The sequence below is a fragment of the Sturnus vulgaris genome, chromosome 2 (genome assembly GCF_052056855.1).
Source record: "Sturnus vulgaris isolate bStuVul1 chromosome 2, bStuVul1.hap1, whole genome shotgun sequence".
Classification (NCBI taxonomy): Eukaryota; Metazoa; Chordata; class Aves; order Passeriformes; family Sturnidae; genus Sturnus; species Sturnus vulgaris.
The window spans coordinates 52,417,307-52,444,041 of NC_142244.1; the positions used below are offsets into that span (position 1 = coordinate 52,417,307).

At 34.9% G+C, this 26,735-nt stretch overlaps 1 protein-coding gene across 3 annotated transcripts in view; it reads left to right on the plus strand.

Moving 5' to 3' along the window:
• Nucleotides 1-26,735, plus strand: part of PDS5B (PDS5 cohesin associated factor B) — a 100,485-nt gene that overhangs the window by 35,967 nt on the left and 37,783 nt on the right. For all 3 annotated transcript variants that reach the window (XM_014889782.2, XM_014889779.2, XM_014889781.2), the window contains exons 7-19: nt 477-557; nt 2,302-2,442; nt 10,017-10,132; nt 11,782-11,876; nt 14,123-14,268; nt 15,183-15,334; nt 16,982-17,095; nt 18,615-18,696; nt 21,867-21,915; nt 23,292-23,431; nt 23,507-23,622; nt 24,587-24,692; nt 26,318-26,478. In XM_014889782.2, coding sequence (XP_014745268.1) covers nt 477-557; nt 2,302-2,442; nt 10,017-10,132; nt 11,782-11,876; nt 14,123-14,268; nt 15,183-15,334; nt 16,982-17,095; nt 18,615-18,696; nt 21,867-21,915; nt 23,292-23,431; nt 23,507-23,622; nt 24,587-24,692; nt 26,318-26,478 — 1,499 coding nt within the window. The remainder of the gene's footprint in view (nt 1-476; nt 558-2,301; nt 2,443-10,016; nt 10,133-11,781; nt 11,877-14,122; nt 14,269-15,182; nt 15,335-16,981; nt 17,096-18,614; nt 18,697-21,866; nt 21,916-23,291; nt 23,432-23,506; nt 23,623-24,586; nt 24,693-26,317; nt 26,479-26,735) is intronic.

The window sequence follows — 26,735 nt, forward strand, 5'->3', positions numbered from 1 at the left end:
CTTTGCATGGTGTGATGGAGAGGCTGTGGTGGTGGCTCATCAGTGGCTGCTTGATGCAGGGGCAGAATTGCATTTTCTGTATTCCTGCTCAGAGTCTCTCTTTTGTGGTGACTATGAATGCCTCTGTGTTGCTTTGTATCTCTTTCCTGGTTTTCGGAGAAACTGATAAGGAAGAGCAGTAAAATGCAGGCACTGAGTTCACTGAGCATCAGTTTTAGATGTGCAACTGAAAAGTAAGCCCTCATCTGCCAGGAGTTTTTTTTTTTTTCTCAGTAATACCAGTGGACACTACAAAGCTTTCTTTGGAATAGCTTTGTTTTTACTATATTGTCTTTATTGCTGAAAATATAAAAAGAACAGGCTATTTCTTTAATGCATTTACCAGTACACGATGGCTTTAAATTCTTGGATTTGTTCTTAGATAAATGCATGTGCTTATAACTCTTTTGGTTTTTTGTTCATTTGTTTTTCCCCAGAATTTAAACAAGCAAGCCTATGATTTGGCAAAGGCTTTGCTGAAGAGGACGGCGCAAGCAATTGAACCATACATCACTAATGTAAGTGAGGACTGCAGGCAAACACGGAAATCAATACTTTCTGTAACGGAATTGTGTTATAAAAAGAATGAATTGCATGAAAAAATGAAAAGGGCTGAAAAATAATTTTTTACAGGTTGTTATTTTTCTTTGAGAGAATGATTGTATTAATGAAGCACTGCATAATCTGTCCTTTTAAGTCTAATTTTTTTACCATATAGAAACTATTAAGTACTTAATACTTGTGATTTGGGAAATCCAATGGATAATTTATTTTCTATTGCCTTGAAAGACCTTGTGATTCAATCCTTAGAAGTGACAAGAATACCAAGTATATTTATATATATTGTTCTGATAAAGATATATAAACACATTGTTTCTGTAGCAAAATTTGTCTTTTAGTGAGGAGATAAGACTACTTAGAGCCAAGAGAATTGAAGATAGGGCAGAATTTTAGTGCTGTTATCACAGCAGTAGAAGGGGAAACAATATAAGAATCGATAGTAAAGAAGAAAACCTACTGGATTAAGGATTCTAATAGAGTTGAATGAAGACATCATAGACATAGTGATAGAAGAGGAATGAGGGGAGGTAAAGATCAAAGAGGGGTATGGTCTAACTTGAGTTGCACAATAGAAGAAAAACAAACCTTTTCTTTTTTAAGCAGTTGAGGATTTAGAAGGTCTTATGACATCTATCCAAACCCTCAGGAGCTTGAAAACAATAGAAAACCTTCAATGCTTTCTGTTACTTTCAGACTAGTAACACTTAGAAAGTGGACACTTCCTAAGATTTTTAAGAATCCTCAATAAAAACTCTTACTTCAAACCTGCTGTTTGAGAAGGTGTTGCTGCATGGGAATGTGTTTTTAATGTTGTTCATCTTACAAACTGGGTCAAGTTTTCTGAGCTTTGAGGAAGTCTGTACAATAAGAATCTTCTTTCATGGGAAGAACACATGGAGTCTTTTCTTTTTTTCTCTCAAGAGAGAAGTATTTCGGGATTTTGAAAATTTTCTTTCTTGAGATACATTAAAAACACAGTATCAGTTAATTTCCTAACCAGGATTATATACATTGAAACAACTGTATAGCCAGAAAGGCAAAACATTTTTTCAAGACAGTCTTTAACTTACAATAAGATGCACTATATTATATATATTCCTCTTTTGTTGCTTCTTACCCATCAGAGAGGATGCAGTTGAAAATAGTGTGAAAATACTATCTTTAATGAGAAGTATGAAGTTTGCCTCATATATGTCAAGTTTACCAAGAGGGAGTATTTCCTTTACAGTTGCATTATGCAGCTTGTAAATACAGATTCTGGAACAATCAGTTACCAATTCTTATGCTTTTACTTTGCTGTCAGCTGTGTAGTGTAGTAATTACCCAGTTGTTTCAATGTTAAATGTTAGAATACATCTGAAATTACTGTTTTCATTAGTGGAATAACTCTGAATATAGTCCCATTATAAAAAGATATGATGCACTGAAACTCCTTTCCAGTTGTGTTTCTTAAATTATTTTTAGGCTTGCTGGGGTAAACATTATGTTTTAGTGTGTTTTCCTTTATGTGTAATATTTGATACGAGACAATGATATTTTTTAAGACTTGTGCTATGGAATTCTGATCAATGTGTGCCACCTTCCATCCCTTTTCTTTTAGTAGTGAAATTAATGTTCTAAGACTAAAAGTGATATAATGTTTTAGGATTTGGCATGGGATTTAGATCTCGTTGTTGATGTGTAATCTGTTTTGTTTTCCAGTTCTTCAATCAAGTCCTTATGCTTGGTAAAACATCAATTAGTGACCTGTCAGAGCATGTGTTTGATTTAATTCTGGAGTTATACAATATTGACAGTCACCTCTTGCTTTCTGTTCTACCACAGCTCGAATTCAAACTTAAGGTAAACACTTTCTACCCTCTCTGTATGTTTGAAACATGTATGCTTTGACCATTATTGCGTTGTTTTTTTTGCTTTTTGCTTTTTTTTCTTTTTACTGACAAGTTCTTCAAATTATTTGGCAAATAAAACGAATGACTATATATAAAAATTACCTTCTCTGGATTCTCAAAAATGTAGTTTAACTTCAAGTGTGTTAACCTACAGTGAGTGTATGAGTATATTTGGGATTTGGTTGGACGATTGTTTTAACTTGTATATTTCTAGCAATAACTCCTTTTTTTTTTGATTACTTGAGAATTTGACCTGGTTTATTTCTGGGTTTACCTACTATTTCTTGTGAAAGACCTAATATTTTGAATGTATATACTAATATTTTTGTCCAAATTGTAGTTCTGTTACAGATGTAAGCAGACAACTGGAATGCATCAGTATGTCTTATAGTAATTGCTGCCATGACTTATGATTTTTCAGGCTTGTTTCATATGTCTGGAGGATAGCTGATGCTCTCTATTTTAGTGGGTATTTTTGACTTCCTTTTCAAAGTGTCTTCATCACTTGGGCAAATACAGTATAAGAGTTGGTTCTCCCTTTATTGTGCACTACTTTTATTCTATCTGTCATTCCACGGGGTTTTTGTGAGGAGTGTGATTAGATGAATATTACTCCATTTGTATGTGATCTCTTACTAAACTTGAGGGCTGATGTGCAATGGGACACTTGTAAGTTTGAATGTATTTTTATTACAGAGGATAGATTTTAGGTTTGTAGCACCTTTGGCCTCTCCTTATTGTAAAATTTATCACCATAGTGTCTTGTTCATGCCTATTAGTTTTCCCTGATGTTGCTAGGCAGGCACGCTGCACTTGTTGGATGAGGGTTTTTAAAAATGCTTTTATCATTCTGTTCACATTTCTGAGAGAAGTAGTGTTCAATTTACTGCTTGCTCTCTGTCTTCAAAGTAGACCTTTTTTCAGCCTTTAATTCCTGTTCCTACAGATGGCAAACAATTATCATTCTCACTCCAATAAAAATAGTACTTCTGCAGCTGAAGGTGCTATTCAGGATATTTAATCTTACCTGCTACCGTAATAGTATATAATTGCAGTACCTTTCCCATCTTTAAGTCCACTAAAATCTGCAGGTTCTTAAATTGACTCATATTTCATGATTTTAAATGCATGATTTTTCAATATTTGAATATTATTTTATTGGACTCAAAGTCTAGTAGCCAGTGTCAACTTGATTTTTTTGTTTGTTTGTTTTGTTTTGTTCCCTCTTTCCCCAGCCAGAAATTGTTCTGGTTTCTTTCTTCCGCTGGCTGATTTCAGCCCTAAGCATTTCCATGTTTTCTTTGTACTTCTTAATTTACAACATATTTTTTTCATGTTTGCATTTCTGTTCTTTGTTTAGTGTGCTCTTTTCAGATGATGAACATATATTGTGTTGCTTTCTGTCTCCATCAGCCTTAGTGTAGTTTTCTCACGGTGGTCCAAACCTTAAGGGTAAGTTGTTCATGCTTGATGTCTGCAAGATCCAGTTTAACAATGTTTCCAGGAGATATGTAGGATCTGATAGTTACATTCTTATTACTCTTATTCCTTGATGTCTTCTCGAACTGAATATAGTTTGTAGCTATTCCAAAAACATTGTAATCATCTTGTTACTCCAGGTGTGTGTTTGATACTTGAGGTTATAAAAAGAATAACATATGCCTATTTTTTCCCATTGGCTGTCAAGTGACCCATCATTTAAAGAAGGAAAAAACACCTCTATTTGGAATAGATACACCCAATTTAAATTTTGAGATGCTGGAACTGGTTTCCCGGAGAACTTGTGGGTGCTTCGTGTCTGGGAGTGTTTGAGACCCTGTTGGATGGGGCTTTGAGCAACCTGGTCTAGCGGAGGGTGTTCCTCCCTATGGCAGGGGGGTTGAAGGATGTCCTTACAAGTCCCTTCCAACCCAAATAATTTTATGGCTCTAAATGGGTTGAGGGGTCTTCAAGATCTCTCTGTGGTGAGAAGAGTATTTTGAAGATAAGTGTTCTAAAATATTAATGAAAAATATTCAACCTATTTTTTTTTTTTTTTGAGCTCGACACAAGTTCATTCTACATGCAGACATGCCAGTGATGCTTAAATACTTTTCACTGCAGCAATAGCTTTAGCTTTATTCTAAACAGCAGCTGCGAGTGTTGACATTTTAAAATTCAGTTACAGGTAAATAGTTCATTAGTATGTTGAGAAGAGTGTGATTTCAATGAAACTCAGAGTGATTATGGTTGAAGACAGCCGATTTTTTTATTGCTTTGAGTAAAAAGAAACTGGACAGCAGTAACCCTGTTAAGCTTGATGAAGCCTTGGGTCAGGTGGCTGGTAAAGGAAAAAAAATATCCGCAACAGTCCATACTGAAAACTGGGAGAGAGGAGTTGTCTTTTTCAATAAAGGTCAATTAGAATTAATGATGCAATAGCCGAGAGCTTCAGTGAGCCCTGCATATAATTCATAGCTTGACTCAATGTTTTTGTCTTTTCTGGATTTGGCACATAGTACTGTGTCTCTATATGTCCTTCTGACCTCACTTACTGTGGACTAGTAGGTATTTAAATAAAAGTTTGTAAAATATGTTTAGATCAAATACATAAATACTCCAGTAGTGCTTAAGAGGTAGTGGGACAGTTAGTGTTTTCCAAGATCTCATATTGTTGCTTAGAAGATTTGTATTATTCCTTAGCAGATGATCATAGAACCATAGAATACCAGCTTGAAAGGGACCTCAAAGATCATCTAGATAAAATATTCTTGGCAAAAGCACAGTCTAGACAAAATGGCCCAGCACTCTGTCTAGCTGGATCTTAAAATGTCCTCTACTGGTGAATCTACCATTTCCCTGAGGAGGTTATTCCAATGGCTGATTGATCTCATGGTGAAAAACTTTCCTCTTGTGTCCAATGTTGAAGGAAAGCTGTGATTTGTCTGAAAAACTGAGTTGCAGAGATGTGCCAGAATGACCTCATTTTGCGTGCATTGAACACACAGAAGGGGACATATTATCTGTGCTTTACAAAGACAAACTGAATAATTTTCCTTATATTTTTGAAAATATGCATTTCTTTTTAGTTGGCTTCAAAAGCAGTAAGTGAAAACAAATTTTGGCCAGATGAAGTACAGTCATGGTACAGTTACCTGAGAAAGACATCAAGTGTTCTGGCTCACTTGAAAGCTGAGGTGCAAGCTTGGTTTCAGGTGTAAAATTGGCAAGTTCTGCATGAATTGGAACGGATTCCTCCTGGTATCAGCAAAGTTACCTCAAGTTGCATATTCATACATGAAACAGACCTTCTGTCTGTGTAATGTCTTATTTCTTTGCTTCTAAACATTTAGCCTCAAGAAAAGGAGGCTTGAGGGCGATCCTGTCTCTTCTCTACAACAGCCTGAAAGAAGGTTGTAGCAAAGTGTGAGGGTCGGTCTCTTCTCCCAGGTAAAAAGTGACAGGACCAGAGAAAAGGGCCTTGAGTTGCACCATGGGAAGCTTAGATTTGGTATTAGGAAAAGTTTCTTCACTTAAAGACTTGTCAAGAATTGGAACAAGCTTCTTAGGGAAGTAGTGGAATTACTGTCTGGAAGTTTTGAGAAGGGAAGTGGAGGTAATTGTTTTTTATAGACATGGTGGTGTTTGATTAATTGTTGAGCTCAAGGACCTTAAAGATTTTATTTTTCCAACCTTTATGACTCTGTGATCCTATGATTTTGTGCCATGCTTTGAAAATGAAGTGATGATGATTTTCCCCTAACCACCAGTGAGCTTCACTGAACCATCTCCACTGCCTTCCAGTTGATTAGGCTTCCTTGTTCCCAGTCTCTGTGGCTCATGGGAGTTTGAGGATGTAAACAAACATCTTTGAGTTTGTGACTCATTACCTGATAGAATCCGAATCTCTTGCTCTCCATCTCCATGAAATTTTTTGCACTCTTTCTGGCAGGAAGCCTTCTGGTTATCTTCATGGGTTTAGGGTTGTAGACTGTCTCTTTGAGTGGGGATAAAATCCAAGGGCTTTCTTTTCAGAGATCAAATAGATTTTTGACCATGTGTAGAGAGGTCAAAAACAGTACAAAACTTGTGAGGAAGTTTAGGTGCTTCAGTAGTGCTGTTCAACCTAGTCACTACTTGGGACGTAAATGATGTGGCCACCTAGTGTTCAAGCACCTTGCCATTTTGGTACAGCAATGAAGGCACAGGTAAAGGCTTTCTCCCTGTGCCACTCCTCCTCCCCCCAGGTAGGCTGAGTAGGGCAGAAGGTTGAAAAGGGACACATGCTCAGCAGTAAAAGGTCAGAGAAAGGAGGAGGAAAGGATTAATTTGTGTTCATGCTATTTGTCTTCCCAAGTAAGCCCTATGTGAGTGGAGACCCCGTTTTCCAGGAACTGCCAAGACATCTCCCTGCTGATGGCAGATAGTGAATGAATTCCTCTTTTTGCTCTGCTTGCACATGCAGCTTTTTCTTTACCTATTGAACTCTTGTTCTCTTGATCTATGGGCCTTTTAACCTTCCTTCTCTTCCCTTCCTCTCTCTGCTGGAGAGAAGAATGAGAGAGAGACTGGGCGAGTGTTTGGCTTTTGGTTGGGGTCAACCTGCCCCACCTCTGTAGATTTATGTAAAGAAAAAGCTCTTGTGTTCTCAGGTGGCTGAACTCTGTTAAGCTCTGTGAGAGCTGTGTGCAGTCATGGTTGCATCCTACTTGTAATTTGGTTTTTGCCTGATTATGGAAAGGAGTCTGGGGAATTAACAGGAGAATGAGCACTATTTTCATTTGACTTAACCTCTTCTGTGAGGGTTAGTCATTTGTGCCTGATCTTGACATTTTAAGGTGGCATGTTTAGAGATCTAGTACTGACACAGAGGCATTATGGGTTTGGGAAAGAGCTAAGAATATATAATTGTATAGGTTAGCTTGTAGAAGAAACTGAAAGAAAGGAACTTTTTTCAAATTTCATACTTGAATTTTAGAAATTTCTGTTACAGAAAGCAAACAATATTTAAATGTTCAGGAGAATGGAAAGCTCATGAATAGACTCTTTTGGAAGTAATTGTCATGGGGTCTAGGCTTTTATTTTACGGGTTTACTAAACCAATATGATGTAATGAATAAAATCAATAAAAGGTTGACTTCTTATTTTAGAGCTATCTTTCTTCCTGGATATGGTAATTAAAATTTTCGAAAGCTTCAGGTTGTGTCCACTTCTTATTCCCAAATCTCTCCAGATCCTAAATGTTGGTTATTCTTTTCCACTCAGTAGTGGTAACAATCTGACTGACTTCAGCTGCTGTTACTGAGAGATTCAATGTCTAGGCCAAAGAGCACCTGTCTTGTACTGGGACCATGTATGAAGAACTGAAAATATCCATGTTTGGTGTCAATTTGTGTTGACAAACCATGATGGAACAGTATTAGAATGCTGGATTTACTTAAAAGGTGAAGGATGTGACTCCTCAAGTACAGAGTGTCTCATAGAATGGAGAAAGATTAGGATTTTTTCAGATGCCCTTTTTTTTTCACTCTCAGAAAAAGAGTGGAGATTAAAGTAGAATAAAGGAGAGAGCCTGTAGTAGCAATGTATTCATTCAATAAGAAGTACAGGTTTATTTTTGTTACCCCTTGGAGTGTATATAACCGTGTTTCAAGGAAGCCAACATCAGGGCACAAAACTTAGAAAGGACCAAGTTATTATACACCAAGGTCCATAATCACAAGTATTTGTTGTTTCTACAACAGGACTAGAAACACAAGTGGGTAGTCTTATAATGGGATTAGTGGCTGATATAGTGACAACTTATTGTGCAACTAATATAGTAAGGCTATTTTAGGATTTTGTTGTTTTGTGGGTTTGTTTTGTTCTATTTGATTGTCTTTTTTTCCTCTACATTTCTGGCTGTATAATTAAGAAGTTGGATGTTCAGTGTGCTCCCAGCTCTTCCACCCGGCTCCTTCATTCTATCTTCTGGAGTGTCTTGCTTTGAGTCTGTGTTGGTTACCTAAAAAAATTTGGAGATGCTTAATATTTTAATGTTTTGTTTGTTTATGCAAGAGTGTATAGGATGTAAGTCATGGAGGCTGGACTAATGTATGACAAAAGAAATAAAATTAGGAGTTCTTAACCTTGGCACACAGAATAAGAATTTGTAGTGTAATGGGCTGAAACTCGTTAAGAAAAACCTATCGTTTATTGCAGATTAAGAGGAGGTGGTTGTAGAATGCTTTCAGTAATGTTAATGTGAATGTTAATTGGAAAAAAAATTAGTCAAATGCAAAAAACCATGTTAATGGATTTGCTATTAATGCTTTGAATACTGAATACTAAAGTGTATTCAAAAGAGTTAGTCTTTTGTAATGTAGTAATATATCACTCTTAGCAATTACTGCATCCGTCACTTCTCTTGCTCTGTTTCTTTAAGGATTTTACAAATCCTTTTAGTGTTCTTAGGGTTCTGAATTAAAAAGACATGCTGGCAAGCATTTCAGCCCTTTTATGGTATTGAGTCAGGAGAAATAGTTTGTCTCTAAAACTGTGGTGTCATATAAAAGAATTCCAACAGTTATATTGTGCTCTTAATTCTTGTTCATGTTCAAAAGGTGATGCTGAACTAATAAGAATTCCAAGATGCTAGAAAAAAAAGCAGTATTTTGCACAGTTCTTTTTTTTTACCAGAAAAAAACTGGAAATTATAAGGGATTAATAATATCTAATTAATAGAAATTAACTTTAGCTAGCCCTTTTCAAGGAATTGTTGCAGCCAATTGAATTTTCTCCTTTTTCTTTAATAAGCAAAGGAAAAAAATTGATGAACAGTAAGTACATGCTAATCGCACAAATGTTAGCATGCATTTCCAAAGTATGTATAAAAGTTCACATACTGTGTGTTGTATTAAAGAATGTAATGCAAAACAAAAATAAAACAAAGCCTTCTCCAGTATATTTCCACTATAATTGTTAGTGCTTATTTTAAATATAAAAGGAAGACTATCTGTTGTACCTCAGCGGTTTTGAATATAGGCTCAAATACAGGACCACATCCTTTGGAACTCAGATCTTCAGAACTTAATCCGATGTTCTCTAGAAACTTGTATTCTGGAAACTGTTATTTTTAACTATTGTTTTTAATTAAGCAATTAAGCACTCTTCTATAGAACTGTAAACCTTTATGTGCAGACAAGCATAGACTGACTTTTGTAAGTTTTGTGTTGTGTCTGAATTTGTACAGGCACATATCAGATTTCCTAACAATCAGTAAATTGTAAATAAGCATTATAAAGATGTATTTTTCACCAGGCTTAGTTCACAACATTTTGTGTCTCTGCATTGTTTTTAATTTTCACAATCTTTATTATTTTGTCTTCTCAAAATAATAATGAAGGGTTTTTGTCTTGAGATAGACATTTGTATATAAGAGAAGTCTGTTGATCTGTGTTGTGATATTTCTAGAAATATGTAAGGTGTAAAAACTGTACTAAACAGAACTCTGTTTTTTGGGTTAGTTTTTCTTTTAAATTAAAAAAAAATCTCTTCATTTTCCAGAGCAATGACAATGAAGAACGTCTGCAGGTTGTAAAACTTCTAGCAAAAATGTTTGGGGCGAAGGATTCGGAGTTGGCATCTCAAAACAAACCACTTTGGCAGTGCTACTTGGGGAGGTATATTCTGGTTTATTTCCCTGTCTATGGAGGAAAAACATTCAATGAAGTCAAATGCAGTTTAGTTTTTTTTTAAAGTGACACAGCTAAGCATGAATTCCCTCCTGATGCTTTATCTCAGATCTGATAATGCTAAAGGAATTTTACACATATCTTCCACATCTGTCATTCTGCAGAGTGAACATTTGCAAATCATCTCCTTTAATGTTCCTTTTTTTCAACTAGCTTTATTGCCATTGTCAGGAAAAATGAATGCTTGATTTTAATTTCTTCACAAGTGAAAATATTCAGTGATGTCTTAATTTTAAAACAGGCATCAAATGACATTTTTAGTATCAGGTGATATTGGAACGGCTTTTGAGGCTTTTTTGTACAGTCTTTGTGTATGAGTTTCAGTTTTTTTAATGGTAGGTATACCTTAAAAGAAGTACGTAGTATTTACAACACTGCAAACATACCTAGTCTTTTGTTTTTTGACTTTTCTGCCAGTTTGAGATAAAAAATACAGCTGGAGCTTGTAGTCAGGGGAAACTCAAGTTCGGCTACTATAAAGAAAATATTTTTTATTTGAGTAAGAGAGGATAAATTTTAGAAGTTGTTACAAATGCCATAGTTTATAATGTACCATTCAGTTATCAAAAGCAGAGTCCTCAAAGAAATGCTACTTGTAAAAATCGAAGAAACTTAATTGAAGCAAGGTGTTTTGCTTGATAGTATATAACTATTTAAAACATGAAATGTCATCAAAAAATACCACATCTGATTGGGCCCAAAGGAAAATGCATCATTGTGTTCCAATGTAATTATATGCAGTTTGTTCACAATAACTGTTTTCTACTAGTTATGAATCACATACATCCATTTACTACTTCTAAAGATTTTCACAAAGTTATAATAGCTGTGTTACTGAAGGAAGCACTAATAAAAATCTCTTGATTTTGCAAACATACCTGGCTTTTAGTAAAACAGGTATTCCTTAAAATCTGATTATTTAATAAATATTTCAACAGTAACAGTGTTCTAAAATTGCATTTTTAATTGGTTTCATACCAAGGATTTTGAGGATAGCTTGAAAATGCTTTTAATTTTGGAAGAGTTGTCTGTAACTAATTGCATCAACGGTTTCGTTATAAAATGACTTATTTTCTCATTTTTAATTTTTATATATTAGTTTTCAAACATCAAATCTAGGTCAGTCTTCCAAAAGGAAATCCTATTAAATGATCCATCTCAGAAGAAATTTGTAGTAGACTAAATGTGCGTTTGTTTGTTGTCTGTTATGCAGTATAAGGAGGGGATGAATGCCATGGTCTTATAAAATTTTGAGTTTCTGATACATGATTCATGGTTAATTATGTATAGCATTGCAGAAAAGGAATTAAAATATATCACAGATCTGCCTAATAGTTTTTGTCTGCCTGGGAATTTTTAATGTGTACCAGGAGAAGATAATTCTTTTCATGTTCAGATCATGAATCAGCAAATGAATATGAGAATTTTTTTTAAGCTAAAGATAGTCAACTTAATACTGTGAAATTGGAGCATAAAAAACATTTTCAGAAGTATTTGATATTGTGTAGAAATTAAGAGCTTGCTTTAGTAGAAGTGGAATTTTTGTTGCTGTAATGCATTGCCTTGTCTCTAACTAGGTTTAATGATATCCACGTACCTATTCGCCTTGAGTGTGTCAAATTTGCAAGTCACTGCCTTATGAACCACCCTGATCTGGCAAAGGACTTAACAGGTATCAGCTTTATTATAACATTAAAATACCACTTGAAGTCTCCTGGAAAAGTCAAAAAGGCTAGAAGGCTGGCTGTAATCCTAAGTAATGCTGTCAGATGTTGTGGAGGACCTAATTGATGATGGTGGAGTTCTAAATCACAATCCCCGCCTTCGGTGTTTCTTCTCAGGCTGAGGGGATTGTACACAAAGAATGCCTGAGCTGGAGAGATCTCCTTCTTATGCAGTAGTTGCATTACCAACTGCTGCTGAAATTAAGCACCATGGGATCAGGTAAAGACAGCCTGCCTAACCTAATAGTACTGGCATTTATTAATTAGGGTGCATAGGGGAGACTTAAGTTCCACAAAGCTGAAATATTTAAGTCTTTTACAGCCACTGTCTAAAACATGATAACAGTCCTCATAACTGACCACCTCCTTCAGACCAAACACAGCCTGTAGTTCAGGAGCTCTGTAGGAAGAAGGCAACTGGCATCTATGGAAGCATTTAGTATTTGCTGCTTCCCATGCCTTAATAAAAAAAGTGTAATTAGTAAGAATTGCTTGGTTTGCTTTGTAGACTGTATCTTCCCCGATCATTAAACTCCTTCTTGTAGTTTTTTTGAGGCAGTATCAGAGTTAAAAGGACTGTAAAGTGCATGGGATTGCTCTCTTACTTGCTGAGTATTTGTCAGATTGGACACAAACACAGACAGGCTGGAGTCGCCCTGTAGTTACAGTGTTATCCAGAGATCAGCTCAGCTGCTTGGAGCATGGAACATCACAGTCGTAGGTTTGATCCTCATATAGGCCATTCACTTAAGGGTTAGTCTTGATGACTCTTGTGGGTCCCTTCTCAATTCAAGAGTATTTTGTGATTCTGAATTGTTAAGCCAGCTTAAAAAACACAAAAGGTTCTCGGTCTTTCCTTAATGGATTGGTAAAAATATTTTCATTTTTTATTATCAGAATTATATTTTCAATTTATCTTTTTTTACATTGCAGAAAGACTTTGTGCCCCCTCTAATGGTATCCTCTGGGAAATGTAATTTTGCTTGCCCCTCCTCTCTCTCCCCACAGTGCTTATCAAAGTCAAATTGTTGAAAAGTTTCTGTGGCTCACTGGTGTTGGAGAGGAGAATTGTTCTGTGTAATGGCAGTATCTTTCATTTGTTTTAGTTTATGTTCCTGTTAAATAATAGGTTTTTTGAAAAGGTTTATTTGGATTTAAAATTTCATAGCCTTCATAACTGCAAAGCATTATTTTGAAATGTGTTCTTTTGACATTTGGGTTGATGACCAGGAATGTTAATGGCCAGTGTTTCAGATGAGACTTGAATATTTTCACTGGTTATTGAACAGTGATGAGAGAACAGTAACCTCTGGTTATTTCATTCAGAGTGAAGTTTGAATTTGCAAGGTTTCTTAAAGTTCTCAGTGTTGCACGGATGTATGCAGTGAACTGTGATCTTAACTTCTGTGTGTGTGTTCCTACCCTTTTGTGCTTCTAAAATAACATGAAATACAGCTAAAAAGATAAATTAACTTTGCCATTTTATTTGCCAGTTTTTTAAGATGACAATAGGTAGCTAGCAAATTTGACACCTAAAAGCAGAAGTTTTAAAGTGTTGATAGTATAAGATTATTGGTGTTAGCGAGTAAGTAGCAGTGTACCAGAATAATCTAGAAAAATTGTTTAAGATGGGTAAACTAGGATGTGTCTAAATGAGCATTATAGTTTGAAGTATCTCTTGATTTGTTCCTACTTATGATGCTTACATGGCTCATACTGTTGAGTATTCCTGGAGCAGGTGAACTAGATTCCTTGTGGATAATACAGAAGTTGTGAGCAGGAGTGCAGCTAATGTACTCTAGGAGCCAAAGGGGATGGAGTCTGCAGGAAGAGAGTAGCCTCCAGCCCGACGGAAGACTTTAAAATGTGTATGGTGTGGTTAGCACTGGTTCTCAAGCACTGTCTGTTCTACTTGCAGATCCAGTCCTGCTTAGTTATGATAGTTGCCAATGTATACATAGTGTAACTACTATAAGAAGTAAAAACCGAAATTGTTGCCACATAATTCTTATTTCAATAATGCCAGTAATATACATGTTTGCAAAGTTTTAGTGACACTCCAGTTAGTCTTGGAGAAAACTATTGGTTTCTTACTGCTGATGCTTCAAACAGAATAAAATAATTTTTCTGTTTCTGTCTAGTGGGGAAAGTAGCTGAAGTTATATACTTACACTTACTCATTTTTCCTCCCCAGAATATCTGAAAGTAAGGTCACATGATCCTGAGGAGGCTATACGGCATGATGTTATAGTATCCATAGTTACTGCTGCTAAAAAAGATCTTTTGCTTGTCAATGATCACCTGCTAAATTTCGTCAGAGAAAGGACACTGGACAAGCGGGTAAGACATAATGAGCATTGATAATAGCTGTGTTTTACACTTTTGATCTGTAATAGTCGCTTTCTTTAAAATCAGCACTTATAAAAAATACTGCAATGATTTTAAAATTACCAATTACAAATGAAAACCAATATAAAGCAAAAGATCTTGATGCAATCTGTTTAGTGGGGTACCTTCTTCCCAAGACTAGAATGCTACATTTTTCATTATGCTATATTTTATTTAAGATGATACAGTTTAAATAATTAAATTGGCTGCAACACAACAGTGTTGTTCCAGTTGTGTAGTCTGTTAAAACTTAATTCAAAGAAAACCCTTGTAAAACATTCTAGCATATTCAAGAAATGTTTCAAGCCAGTTTCAGACTGTGTTGTATATACTGTAGATTACCTGCTTCTAATTAGATCATTGAAAGACTGCAGATCAGTGTAGTAGCTTTCAAATTTGAGTAGTCTTGAATTTTAGTTTAGATATATTACATAATTTGGTAAAATTTATGAAGTTTGCTACTTAATTTAAAGCATAGTAAACAGGTTTGTTGATGGCAAACTTCAAAAACAATCCCCTAATTTTTTTTTTAATTTGATGACGTTCTTTTTCTTGTTGCAGCTGTAACAGAAATGCAGATATTGAGTATAGAGTGTGAGAAAGGGTGGTGGCTTAAATCTGTAATAATTCTAAATTCAAGAAGCATACTTACATGGTAGTTACTGGTGTTGAAAGATTTAGCGTAATAGATATGATGCAACATATGTCTTAATGAGAAACTGTTGCACTTGGAACTCAGTTGAACTTTTTTTGTGAATTAAATTGTTATTTTGGTGTAGAATAGGAAATACCTAACAGAAAATTCTGCAGTCTTTTCAGTTTTGAGTTTTTTGCTGCTAAACTGGCTGCTATTTCTTTTTGTCAAGTGGAGAGTGAGGAAGGAAGCTATGATGGGACTTGCACAGATATACAAGAAATATTCATTGCAATCAGAAGCAGGAAAAGAAGCTGCAAAACAAATATCATGGATCAAAGATAAACTTCTGCATATATATTATCAAAACAGTATTGATGACCGGTAAGTTAGTTGTAAAAGCCAGGTGATTCAGTGGCTAAGTGTTATAACTTGTTATGAAGATTTGTTTTTCCTGTGTGTTTCAGCCCTGATGAGAATCTTGATAATCCTGTATGATTTGATTCGGTGCATAATCTTACATAGCTGCAGCCAAATGTTGCCCTGTGTTGTTTTCTTCTACTTTATAAGTGGTTCTAAAGGATGAGAGAGGTTGTAATATTTCTGAAGTCTTAGGTGTACTTTGCCACTGCTACAGTAGAGGGGATTTGTGTTTAAATTTCAGTGACTTGTTAATTTTTATGTTAAAATTTAGTAAGTAAACTTGCTTGAATAATTTTGATTTAGATTTGCATGTTGTTACTGTATGTTTTAAAGATAGCATGTGTATGCTATCAATGGGTGTAGCCATATCACTCTGCAGAGAGCTAGGTTTCTAGCATAGAAGCTGTGAATTAGGGCCTTGTCCTGGATTTGTGATGAAAGCAGTGCCTCTGTCAGACCAGCTGTAGCCATGCATATGGTTGTTGGTATTGAAAAAGAGATGGTTGCACATGGATAACAAGTCTGCCTTGACTAAGGTCAAGGTCATAGTGTTGGCTTTGGAAATGAGCCTTCATAGTGTGTTCAGATACAAATGGCATTGCAAACCCATATAAGTATTCTCAAAAATTCAAAACCTCAAAAAGTCAGTTTCAAAACAAGTAGTTATTTCATGATACCGTGGAAATGGACTATCTGGATCCTAACATCTAGTCTTGACCACTGACGTTTTTCTTAAACTTTTTAAACTAGCTGAATTTGGGTTTTGATCATCTGCTTCAACTGTGCATAAGGAATTTTGTTTTCTTTTCCAGCATAAGCGTACATGATGGTTTTTATCTGTTTGCTCCATTATGTTAATAGTCATCTCAGTATTGGACTTCTTGTATTGAGGAGTAGCATGTGGGCTTGGTTTCCCTTTTTTTTAAAATTTTTTTTCCTTCTCAGTCTTTTCTAGGTAACTGTCAGGCCCAAACCTCTCTCTCTTCTTTTTTCCAAATAAGGCGCTTTTTTAAACACAGAAGCTTTTAATAATTCCTTTGGCGATTTACCTGCATTTATATTGCAGAAGCAAAAGATATGGGATAAACTCAGTCTATGGGGAAGGAGGCAGAAAGGGTGGAAGGAAGTCAGCCCCTTCTAATTAGTATCTGAATTCTCCTGGGCTTCATGATATTGTGTGATATAATCAACATGATATTTCTTTTTTTATAAGCATTATTATTGTTAGTAGCAGTATTATTTTAGGCCAATTCATTTGGGTCAGTTCATGATTTTATCCCAATACTGACTTGTAATGAAATTAAATGATAACATCTTATTAGGTTGATAGTTGTTTGACTCCTTCTAGATTAATACATCTGATTTTGATAATGCCAGCTGTTAAATCTACTACTGCCAGCATTAACATTGCATTTTCTATAATGACAAATTTCTGTTTAATTTATGCTGAGTTATGTCAAATGACTTGACCTTTAAGTTTTTGAATATCTCCGTTTTTTGTGTAACAACTGATGTCTAGATAGGGCTGAGAATTTTTTAATTGATGTTTCAACAATTCCAGACAATGTTCTTCCTGCATAGCTTAAGTATTTTAATCTTGTCTTTCAGGTTACTTGTAGAACGCATTTTTGCTCAGTACATGGTCCCTCATAACTTGGAAACAAATGAACGAATGAAGTGTTTGTATTACCTGTATGCAACACTGGATTCAAATGCTGTCAAGTATGTGCTGCTTTTTACTCCTTGCAAAATAATTTTTTATACAAATATTATTGTAAAATAGTTCTGAATTGTTATGAGCAAACTAAGTCAGTGGACAGAAATAGTTTATAAACTATTAGAACCTAGAAAACAGTGTGTAGAAACAGCATCTATTTTTCAAGTGAGATTTTGAAAAAATGCTAAACTTACAGCGTGTTTTCTAACAAGATGCAGTACATTCCAACCATAAACAGCTAAACAAAGTAGTGTCAAAGATCTAGAAAGAAGCTCGAGTGCATGTAAGTCCTTTTATGTCTGCAAAGAGATAACATAGATATGGTAGATCAGCCCTAAATCTTACTTGATAATGTCTTAATTAATCTATTTCTTGTTGCAGCAGCCAAGGTGACTTAAGAATGAGAAGAACTTTCTTGTTTGTTTTTCTTCCTTCATTATTATTTCGTTACGTGCCTTCTCCAGCTTAAAATAGGCATATGAACACGAATTTCACTAATAACAGTTGTACTGCTGTAATGTTCACATTGATTGGATTGATTTTAGATAGTTTTGTTTTTCAGGTAGTAGTCAGTCATTTGAAAATCAAATAGAGGGGTTTTTTCCCATGAAAGACACTAGCAAAGGCTTTATATATGAATGAATGCCTTAAAAGATCCCAAAGCCTTCCCATACTACAGAAATTGATAGTTGAATCCTCTGAATTTCTTGTATTGCCTGTCCACAGATTTAACAACTCTACCAAACTAAAATTAGTAACAGTATATTAAAAATGAAATGTTACTGTTCTAGTAATTTTTAATATAGGCTAAATGAAAATGCAAAATGGATTATTTTAAGTTATTTGTTATTTCAGGCAACAAGTAACTTCTGAATTCTACAGTTCTTGTATGCAGCAGTACTCATTTTAAGACACAGTTTGTTCAGTTACTTATATAGAAATTATTTTTTTACTTGTGAATTTTGTAACTTTTGTAAATGTGGCTGCGAGCTCCATTTATATGGCTTACTATTCTTGGAAAGTGTGCTAGTTTTCTATTCTGCTGAATATCTTTCATGCATCTCTTATAAGCCTAATCATGTCCATTTTTCACAATTTATTCATCTAGTAGCTGCTTCCTGTCTTCAGGAAAAGCATTTGTTTTGGTTATAAAAATCTTAAACATCTGCTTTAACCTACTTCTTGGTATGTTTTTAGAAGAGTCATTTCAGTCTTGTACAAATGAGGTTCTTAATGGACCAGACATTAGTTATTTCCTCCTTCTTTGAAAGGCAGTGTACTTGAGCATCTGAAATGAAACTTGTTTCAAAATCTCACTTTGTTTCAGCCCAATATTATGAAGTAAATTTTCTGTGTTAATCTACTAGGAAATATTTAGCTTTTGTTTACATAGCAGTGAAAGTTCAGGTGATAAGTACATTTCTGAGTCTGAAATTGAAAAGATTGTACAGACTCATTTTGGACGGGTATATTACTCCTTGAGTAGATAATTTTGACAATTTTTTTATTTTTTTCTGTTTTTAGAGCATTGAATGAAATGTGGAAATGTCAAAATCTGCTACGGCATCAAGTAAAGGATTTAGTTGACTTAATAAAACAACCCAAAGTGAGTTCAACTTATATTTATTCCCCAGTGAATATGTAGCTTTAGTTAATATACTGTTTTTAATTCCCTTTGTTTGGCTATCTCAAGCTTATTTGTAGCAGAGGATTGAAAATATTGTGATGGTTAATAGATACTCCATTAGACTACATTTGCTGAAGGAAACGTGTATACATTGTGTTTGTAATATTGAAGAGGAAAAGGGTATTATAGAAATGACTAGAATGTTTTTCTAGTCTTTTAATACCGAAATATTTTTTCCCAGTGTTTGAGTTACTTCTTACCAGGACTGTTCTGGCTCTTGAGACAGGGTGAAACCAGCATACTGTTTTTGACTGCCAAAAAGTAATTAAGAAAAAGTACCTATATAAACCCTCTTAAATTGTTATCTTATGTGTGATTAGTAACTTAGAAGCAATTGGAATATATTTGTCCCAACAGGTTACTTGTTTCTCTTCCCTCTCAGAAATTTCTTGAATATTGTATTGGAGATACTAAACTACAATTTAATTTTCTTGTTTACAGATTTACTTAGAAGGGAAAAATGAAAATTAGTTGAGCATTTAGGATATCCTCATAAAGTGAATTTCAGTGTGTTTTAGTTACATCTATGTTCATACTCATGTCTGGGGTAGGGAAATTATAAAACTAAATTCTTGATATGGTTTGGAATATAATTAAGACTTGGCAATGATAGAAATTTTATCTGATTTTTTTAACAGAAATAATATAGAACGGAAAATGTTGCCATGCTCAAATTTCTATGTGCCTGTGTATGTGATTTTCATTTTCAGTGTGTGTATATAGTTGTAGTAAGGATTATCCATTTGCTGGAATTACCTGATCCAGGAAGAGTGGGTAGCTGTGTGGTTGGATTATCTAATGTATCTGCTTAAAATCCTAGTGTCTTGCCAATAGAGAAATTAATGATTTTGAAATAGTGAAATTAATAATTTTGACTTAGTGAATTAAAAACATGCTGTAATGCATTAAATTCCAAGTGCAGTAAATGCTAGCACAACAATACTTCATTGTATTTTGGTGACTGTATTGAAATACTGTTCATGTATTGTTCTTTGGTGTAGGTTAAATACATTTCTGCATTTAATACCTGAGTTAGTTCCTTGATATTTTCTGCTTTTCAGTTGAAAGTTAAATTTCCACTTTTCCTTTTGTTTTCAGGGAGTTGTGAAAATTCTTTCTCAGTTGTAAAATACCAAATATAATATGGAATTTACCAGGAAGGTTTTGATGCCAGCATAAGCATTGCATGCAAGACAGTGCATGCTTTTGTCATGTTTGCATTTGTCCATCTGGATTTTATCCTATTTTTTGCTCTTAAATGCTAGTTCTCTACACTTGGATAGTCTCTTAAATAACAAGACTACATGGAAGAATTTAGGTGGCTTATGATGGAGCAGAGGAAGGAAGAGAGGTGTCTGAGCGGGAGCTGAACGCTGTTTTTTAAAGTGTTCATTTGTTTGCTTTTATTTCTCAATACCAGAATAAATAAGTAAAACTTTATGTCAACTGACATACTAAATTAAGTAAAATTCCCCAACTCAAAACTGTTTTGCTGCCTGCAGTGGCACCTCAGACTATCACATACAGTCCAAGTAATAATCTTAAGACAAATATCCATTAGCAATTCAGAGCTATGTAAACATTTCTTTCTTTCAGGAAACAAAACTGAGATTAAATAATAACCTTTTAGAAGATGTCTTCGTGTGCTTTTTCACTTGTCTATTTTCTTCATTTAATCATTACAGCTTAGTTGTTGATTTGTTCTCCTGTAGCTGTTGTCCCTGTGCCAAGTGTAGGCATTGTGAGAGCTCTCAGAGATAAAGAGCAATAGAATAAGAACTAGTGTACAGATGTTACCGCAAAGAAACTTTGATTAGGTCATAAGAAAAAAAGAAAAATTGCAGTGAGGGTGATCAAATACGGGAACAAGTAGCCCAGAGATGCTGCAAAATCTTCATCCTTGTAAATATTTAAAATGCAACTAGAAGTTTGCCTGAAGCAAAACCTGATCCTGCTTTGAGTAGGCAGTTCAACTGCATGACCTAAAGTTGTCACTGCCAACCTACATTATTCTGTAACTATAAATCTTTGAACTTCCCAGTCTACCTTTCTGCCATTTATTGAAACTCTATGGGCATCCTCCTTTTTTCCTCTTCAAGGTCTCCTCAGATAAAGCACTATTGAGGAGGCTGAAAATGTGTTAAAGAAATTTTTATTGCTGTTGGTTGTAATTTTGCCTGACTTAAGACAGAAGGGACATCAAACGTGCCTTTAAAGACAAGTTACTTTTCTGAAGAGTGAAAGCATAAATCACAGCTCCTCTTGTTTTCTCCTTCAGCAGTGGTATACAGTGAAATAAAATCTATAACCTTCCCTGTTCATATGTAGAAAAATGGGTTAATGCTGTTTTTTGTCTATTGGAGTATGATCTTCATTTGCTACAGATGAATGCAAGATTATATAGATCAAGTGCCACATCAGATTTTCTAAAAAGAAAAGTTTCTTAAACTTCTTTAATCTGTCATAATTCCATAGAGTTATACTACTGCAAGTTAATATTTCTGCCTCAGGTTATTTGACATTTGGCTGAATTATTAGTAATTTACTCAGTCTTTTTTGATGGGAGATTTAGCCAGTACTTGAAGACTTAGCTAGTGTTAGGAGACCAGAAGAGTTAGGATGAAAGAAACTCCACAGTACTCCACAGTTTGTTTTTCTCCCGAGTCACAAGAGGTTTGAATATGAGAAGTCTGTATCTACTGACAGCATTACTTGAATCCTGTAAATGATACTTGATTTCTGTATTTTATCACTTTTTTGTCTGAACATGGGAGTTCAGCTGTGACAGCTAAGAGCCCTGAAAATGATGGCTTTCTGAGACTACACAAGGCAGAAATAGCCCATTTGTACAGTTCGTAAGTTATATGGTAGATTGAAAAGTAATAAAAGTATTTTATGTAAGTAATGCTGTAGGGATGATCTACCTTTTACTTCCTGTGTCATTGAATTTGCAGTGATGGTTTTTCATTTCTAACACACTGATGTGTTAGCAGAGTGGATGCAGTCTGGAATCTTCCTCACTCAATATCCAAATGGAAATAAATAATGTAAAATTTTTACTTAATCTATTTTTCTTTTGTGACTTGCAGACAGATGCCAGCAGTAAAGCTATATTCTCAAAAGTGATGGTTATAACAAGTAAGTCAGTGAAAGTATTTACAGTATCTAAAAATGACAGTAGAACTATATTGCTTTCTTGCTTTAAAAATCATTTGGGGTAAGTTTATAAAAAGACGTTTTGCAGCAGATAAAATTCAAAGCAAATCATGATAAATGTGATGCAGCAATATGCTTTTGAGAATGAAGGCAACTCTAAGCAGAATTACTTTCTTACTGTAAGAAGTCATGAGTCATGAAGCTGCTTACATAGCATTTTGTCTGCATTGTGGACTAATTCAAGGTCTAGATGATCTAGGGTGTTAATGTCTATTTTAGCATTTATTATAGAGTATATATTCATAGATGTTAACTGCTAAACTATGTACTAACTTACCTGTCTTCTGAGGTTTTAGTATTGTAAATGTCATTGAAATGCAAAAGAGTTTGGATTTCAGTAGCAATGAAAGCACTTTGAAACTGAAGAACTTCTATGTAAACTGAACTATTGACGAAGAAATACCCACCAACCCAAAAGCAATACTTTTTCTTCCCCGAGTCCACCATGTCAACAGCATTTGAACTAGCATGAGGAAAAGCTTGCTTTACAACTCTGAAAATTTGTTTTCAAATACACCTTTTCTAAAAAAAAATTTGCCATCTGTTCTGGCAAAAAATATACTATGTAAGACTATGCACGTTTTTTAAAAAAATGCAGAGTTAAAAAATGAATCTTGCTGCTTTGTTGGCCATGATCCCAATCCTTTTTTCATCAGTTTGTATTTTTTCTTATACTTTTATTTCTGGGTTGTGTTTAAAAAAAAAAAAAGATACAGCAAACCAAATTCATAATAGAACTTGTTTTGAACTAACCATCCTGTAATGTTACACCACATTCTGTACCAGCTTAACACTGGCTGGACCAAAAATATAAAGCATCTTAAATAGTAGACTAATTCTTTGCCAATAAATAGCTTTGCTATAATATAAAATGTAAATATAAAGTATAGTTTAAGAAATTAATTTTAAATGCTTTTTGAGGGGGATGTTTTAAGCTGTTGTAAAGCTTATGTTTACTTTAGGGGTAATTTAGCAAAAATACCCTTTATGTTTTTCATAGTTGTTGCATTGGGTGATCTGTATACAGAGTATATTTTGTTGTGGAGTTTAGGCTTTGCAGTCTGAGGTCAGCTTCAGCTGTTAGTAATGTTACTAGCAAGAACAGCTAGACTTGCTGAAAAATGAGTGTGAAGAGTGAGGAAAGCAAATAGCCAAAGGAAATTTGTAAGAATTTGTATCCTCGTAGATACATCTGCACATTTTGAGTTTTATGGTTTGGATTTTTTGTGGTTTGTATGATGTTCTAAACTTGTGCAATTTACAATACATAAATAGTGATTTGTTTTGGTTATTTAAAGGAAACCTTCCTGATCCAGGGAAAGCTCAAGATTTCATGAAAAAGTTCACACAAGTTCTAGAAGATGATGAAAAAATCAGAAGTCAGTTAGAAATGCTTGTTAGCCCAACATGTTCTTGCAAACAGGCTGAAGGATGCGTGGTAAGAATTGCTTGTAAAGTGTGAATATTTTTGGAACAGAGTTGATTAGAAATTTAATTGCAACTTGTATTTCAGAGGGAAATAACAAAGAAGTTGGGCAATCCAAAGCAACCAACAAATCCTTTCCTAGAAATGATCAAGTTTCTTCTTGAGAGAATTGCTCCTGTGCACATTGATACTGAATCCATCAGGTATTTTTTTGTGTGTGTTGCCGGCCATAATCACAGGGCTTGTAATTGGGGTTTCTTACTTTGCCTTTAAGCACAAGCAACAATCGGCTGGGTGGGTGTGGCTTAAGGCTTGGTGACTGGCAATGTTTTCTTCTGTTTCACCTTGTATAGGGGTTTTTGTGTCCTTGTCCAGAATATAGTCACAGGAACAATTGCATTGTCATTCGGCATAGCTGGGATGACCTGTCAGTAAAAGTGAATGTGTTGCTGATGGACAAAGTATGGTTTGTAACCAGCTGACTTATTTTAAAATAAATTTCTGTCCCGACTGTTCAGCTGAAACTTTTCATCCAGAATATTAGCTCACAGTGACATAAATAGTAATGTAACTGAGGAAGTAAAGGTATGATGATGAGGCAGCAAGACTTCAAAGAAGAGTAAGCCAATGAAGTTATGGGGGGAAGGAGTAATTGCTGAAATGATTATTTAACTAACAGCAGTATTTGAAATTAGCCTTACTGTCAAGAAGAAATATGCAGGAGATAGCTCTTGTAAATTTGTCATCAGCTCTTAGCAGAACTGTTAAACGTTTGTTTTGTTTTTTTTTTTCTCTTGGTTAGAGACTAAGTACTGTAAGCACTTATTTTCCATCAGTTATTAAGAATCTGTAGTGAGTTGTAACCTCAGCATAATTCTTACTGAGTTCGTTGCTTGCAATGCTCAAATTGTTTTCTTATTTTGGTCATCCTTCCAGAGTAATTTGTACATAGTTCTTAATTCATGATGGATAAATATTTTTTAATGTAATGCTTCATAACCTTTGATTTGGATAGGAGATGAGGGCAAACAGATTATGTATGTAGTTCACATATTTGTTTTATAATAAGCTTATGTTTTAAATACTTTTGTTTTCACAAGTTTAAGATATAATCATACCTGGTGGAATTGCAGTAACTACAAAGCCATGTTTTGTTTTCCTCTTCAGTGCCCTTATCAAGCAAGTGAACAAGTCTATAGATGGAACAGCTGACGATGAAGATGAGGGTGTACCTACTGATCAGGCAATCAGAGCAGGTCTTGAATTGCTGAAGGCAAGTATAGTCCTGGTGGCCAGTAAGCATGGGAAGCGCTGCAAACACTTTTGTTAAAATAAATTTTTCTTTATCGCTTACTACTTTTAGTCAAAAGTATGTGGTGCCTGCCTGGAAGAACCTGGTTTGGTTTTCTGTGCTTTATGCTCATCTTATGTGGCACATAAGTAAGGTTATTTTAAAAAATTATTTAGAAGCTTTTCTGGAAGCTGAAAGTAGTTACATGTGAGACAGCAGCAGTGGAGTTTTTAGAGCATGAATGCAGCGATTTGTAAATATGTACTCTGCTATTGTATATCAATACAACATTGTGGTTCCTATGTGTTCCACATAAATTGGGGTCTTACCTATTTCAGCTATGAGTAATTTTGAAACTCAGCTGACATAGCAAACACCATAAAATGGTCCAGCTGGGAGTTGACTTTTATCTGAAGGACTCCCATACTGATGTTTTCAGAGTATTCTAAATTAACTAAGCATTGAATAGATTCACCTGAAAGGATGTGCTCTTTATCCAGATGTGCACATTTAGATAAAAGTACAAGATACCTAGTAGCACAAGAATGCCTCTGAGTAATAAAGAATGAATCATATTATGAAGGACTGTATCCTTGAATGAAGGCTTCCAAGTCAGTATTTATGTATTTGTATGAACTAGCATGACACATTTAAGGAAGAGGAGTAAGACTGCCCTAAACAAAGAGGTCTATACATCGTGAGCATAATAGAGAGAGGACAAATATATGACTCCAGCATTGAGAATGCCATGCAAAGAAGTGGGAAGAAAGGTAACTTGGTTAAAATAGAAAACTACATATGAAGAAGTTTCTAGATTTTGAGGATTGTTTCTCTGCCATGGGTCAGAATATTATGTGGAACGAGGCTAATAATCAACAGCCACCTAAAAATGAAGAGAAGACCAAATTTCAGGGAGGATCAATTGAGGGTTTCTTGATTTCATTTTTTTTAACATGGGAAGACTGTCATACTTGAAAACCATCAAGCCCAAGAATCTGAAGGAGAGGTACAGAATCTGCTAAGTTGCTGTGGAATGCTTGAGGGACTAGAGACCCTATTCAATGTGTCTATGTTGCTATTTTAGAGGTAGGAATTTCACTTCAGAGCAGAATCAATTCTTCCCCTGAGGAAACAAACATTAAGTCTGGTGGCACACAAGGTGGGTTCCTTTCAGGGGAACAAAATTGAGATGGGCTTCAGAAGCACATGTTGTGTTGCAGTGGCTAAAGTGGATTTAGTCAGTCTAGAAATACTCTGAAGTAAAACTCCTGAAATGTGAATATTGCTTCCTTAGCATCAGTTGTGTTTCTCTTAAGACCTGCTCCTGCTGTAATCCAGTACTTGCTAATGTAGCAACTGAGAAGTACGTGGTCACAATAACAGAAGAAACTGAGACTGGGGAAATAAATTAATTCTAATGAGGTCATATATAAAGAGAACTTTAGTAGCTACGAAAAAAAAAGAAGAGAAATGTGCATCATGGGTCAAAACCAAGGAGATGATTATAAATGTTCCAGTATGGCAGTGGAAAATGACTCTTGATGAGGTGTCCTAGTATAAGTGGACCTTTAAAAAATGTTAACGTGGTTTTCATCATATTTTGGCAGGTACTTTCGTTTACGCACCCTATCTCATTTCATTCAGCTGAAACTTTTGAATCTCTCCTTGCTTGCTTGAAAATGGATGATGAAAAAGTGGCAGAAGCTGCATTACAAATTTTCAAAAATACAGGAAGTAAAATTGAAGAAGACTTTCCTCACATACGATCGTAAGTTCTATATCTTACTCTGAGCAGTGATCTTTAGTGAACAGGATTTTGGACGTTCTCACTCTTCTTTTCATTTGCTGTAGATGAAAATGTGATTATCTTGCATTCTTTTGGAAGAAAGTAATACTTCCAATTTTCAAAGATTTTTAAAAACTAAAATGTATTGCTTTTTGAAGAATGGAAGTGAAATGAATATACCTAAAGTAATGAGAGCTGGTATGTCACTGATACCACTATAATTTATATTGTTCCCCTTC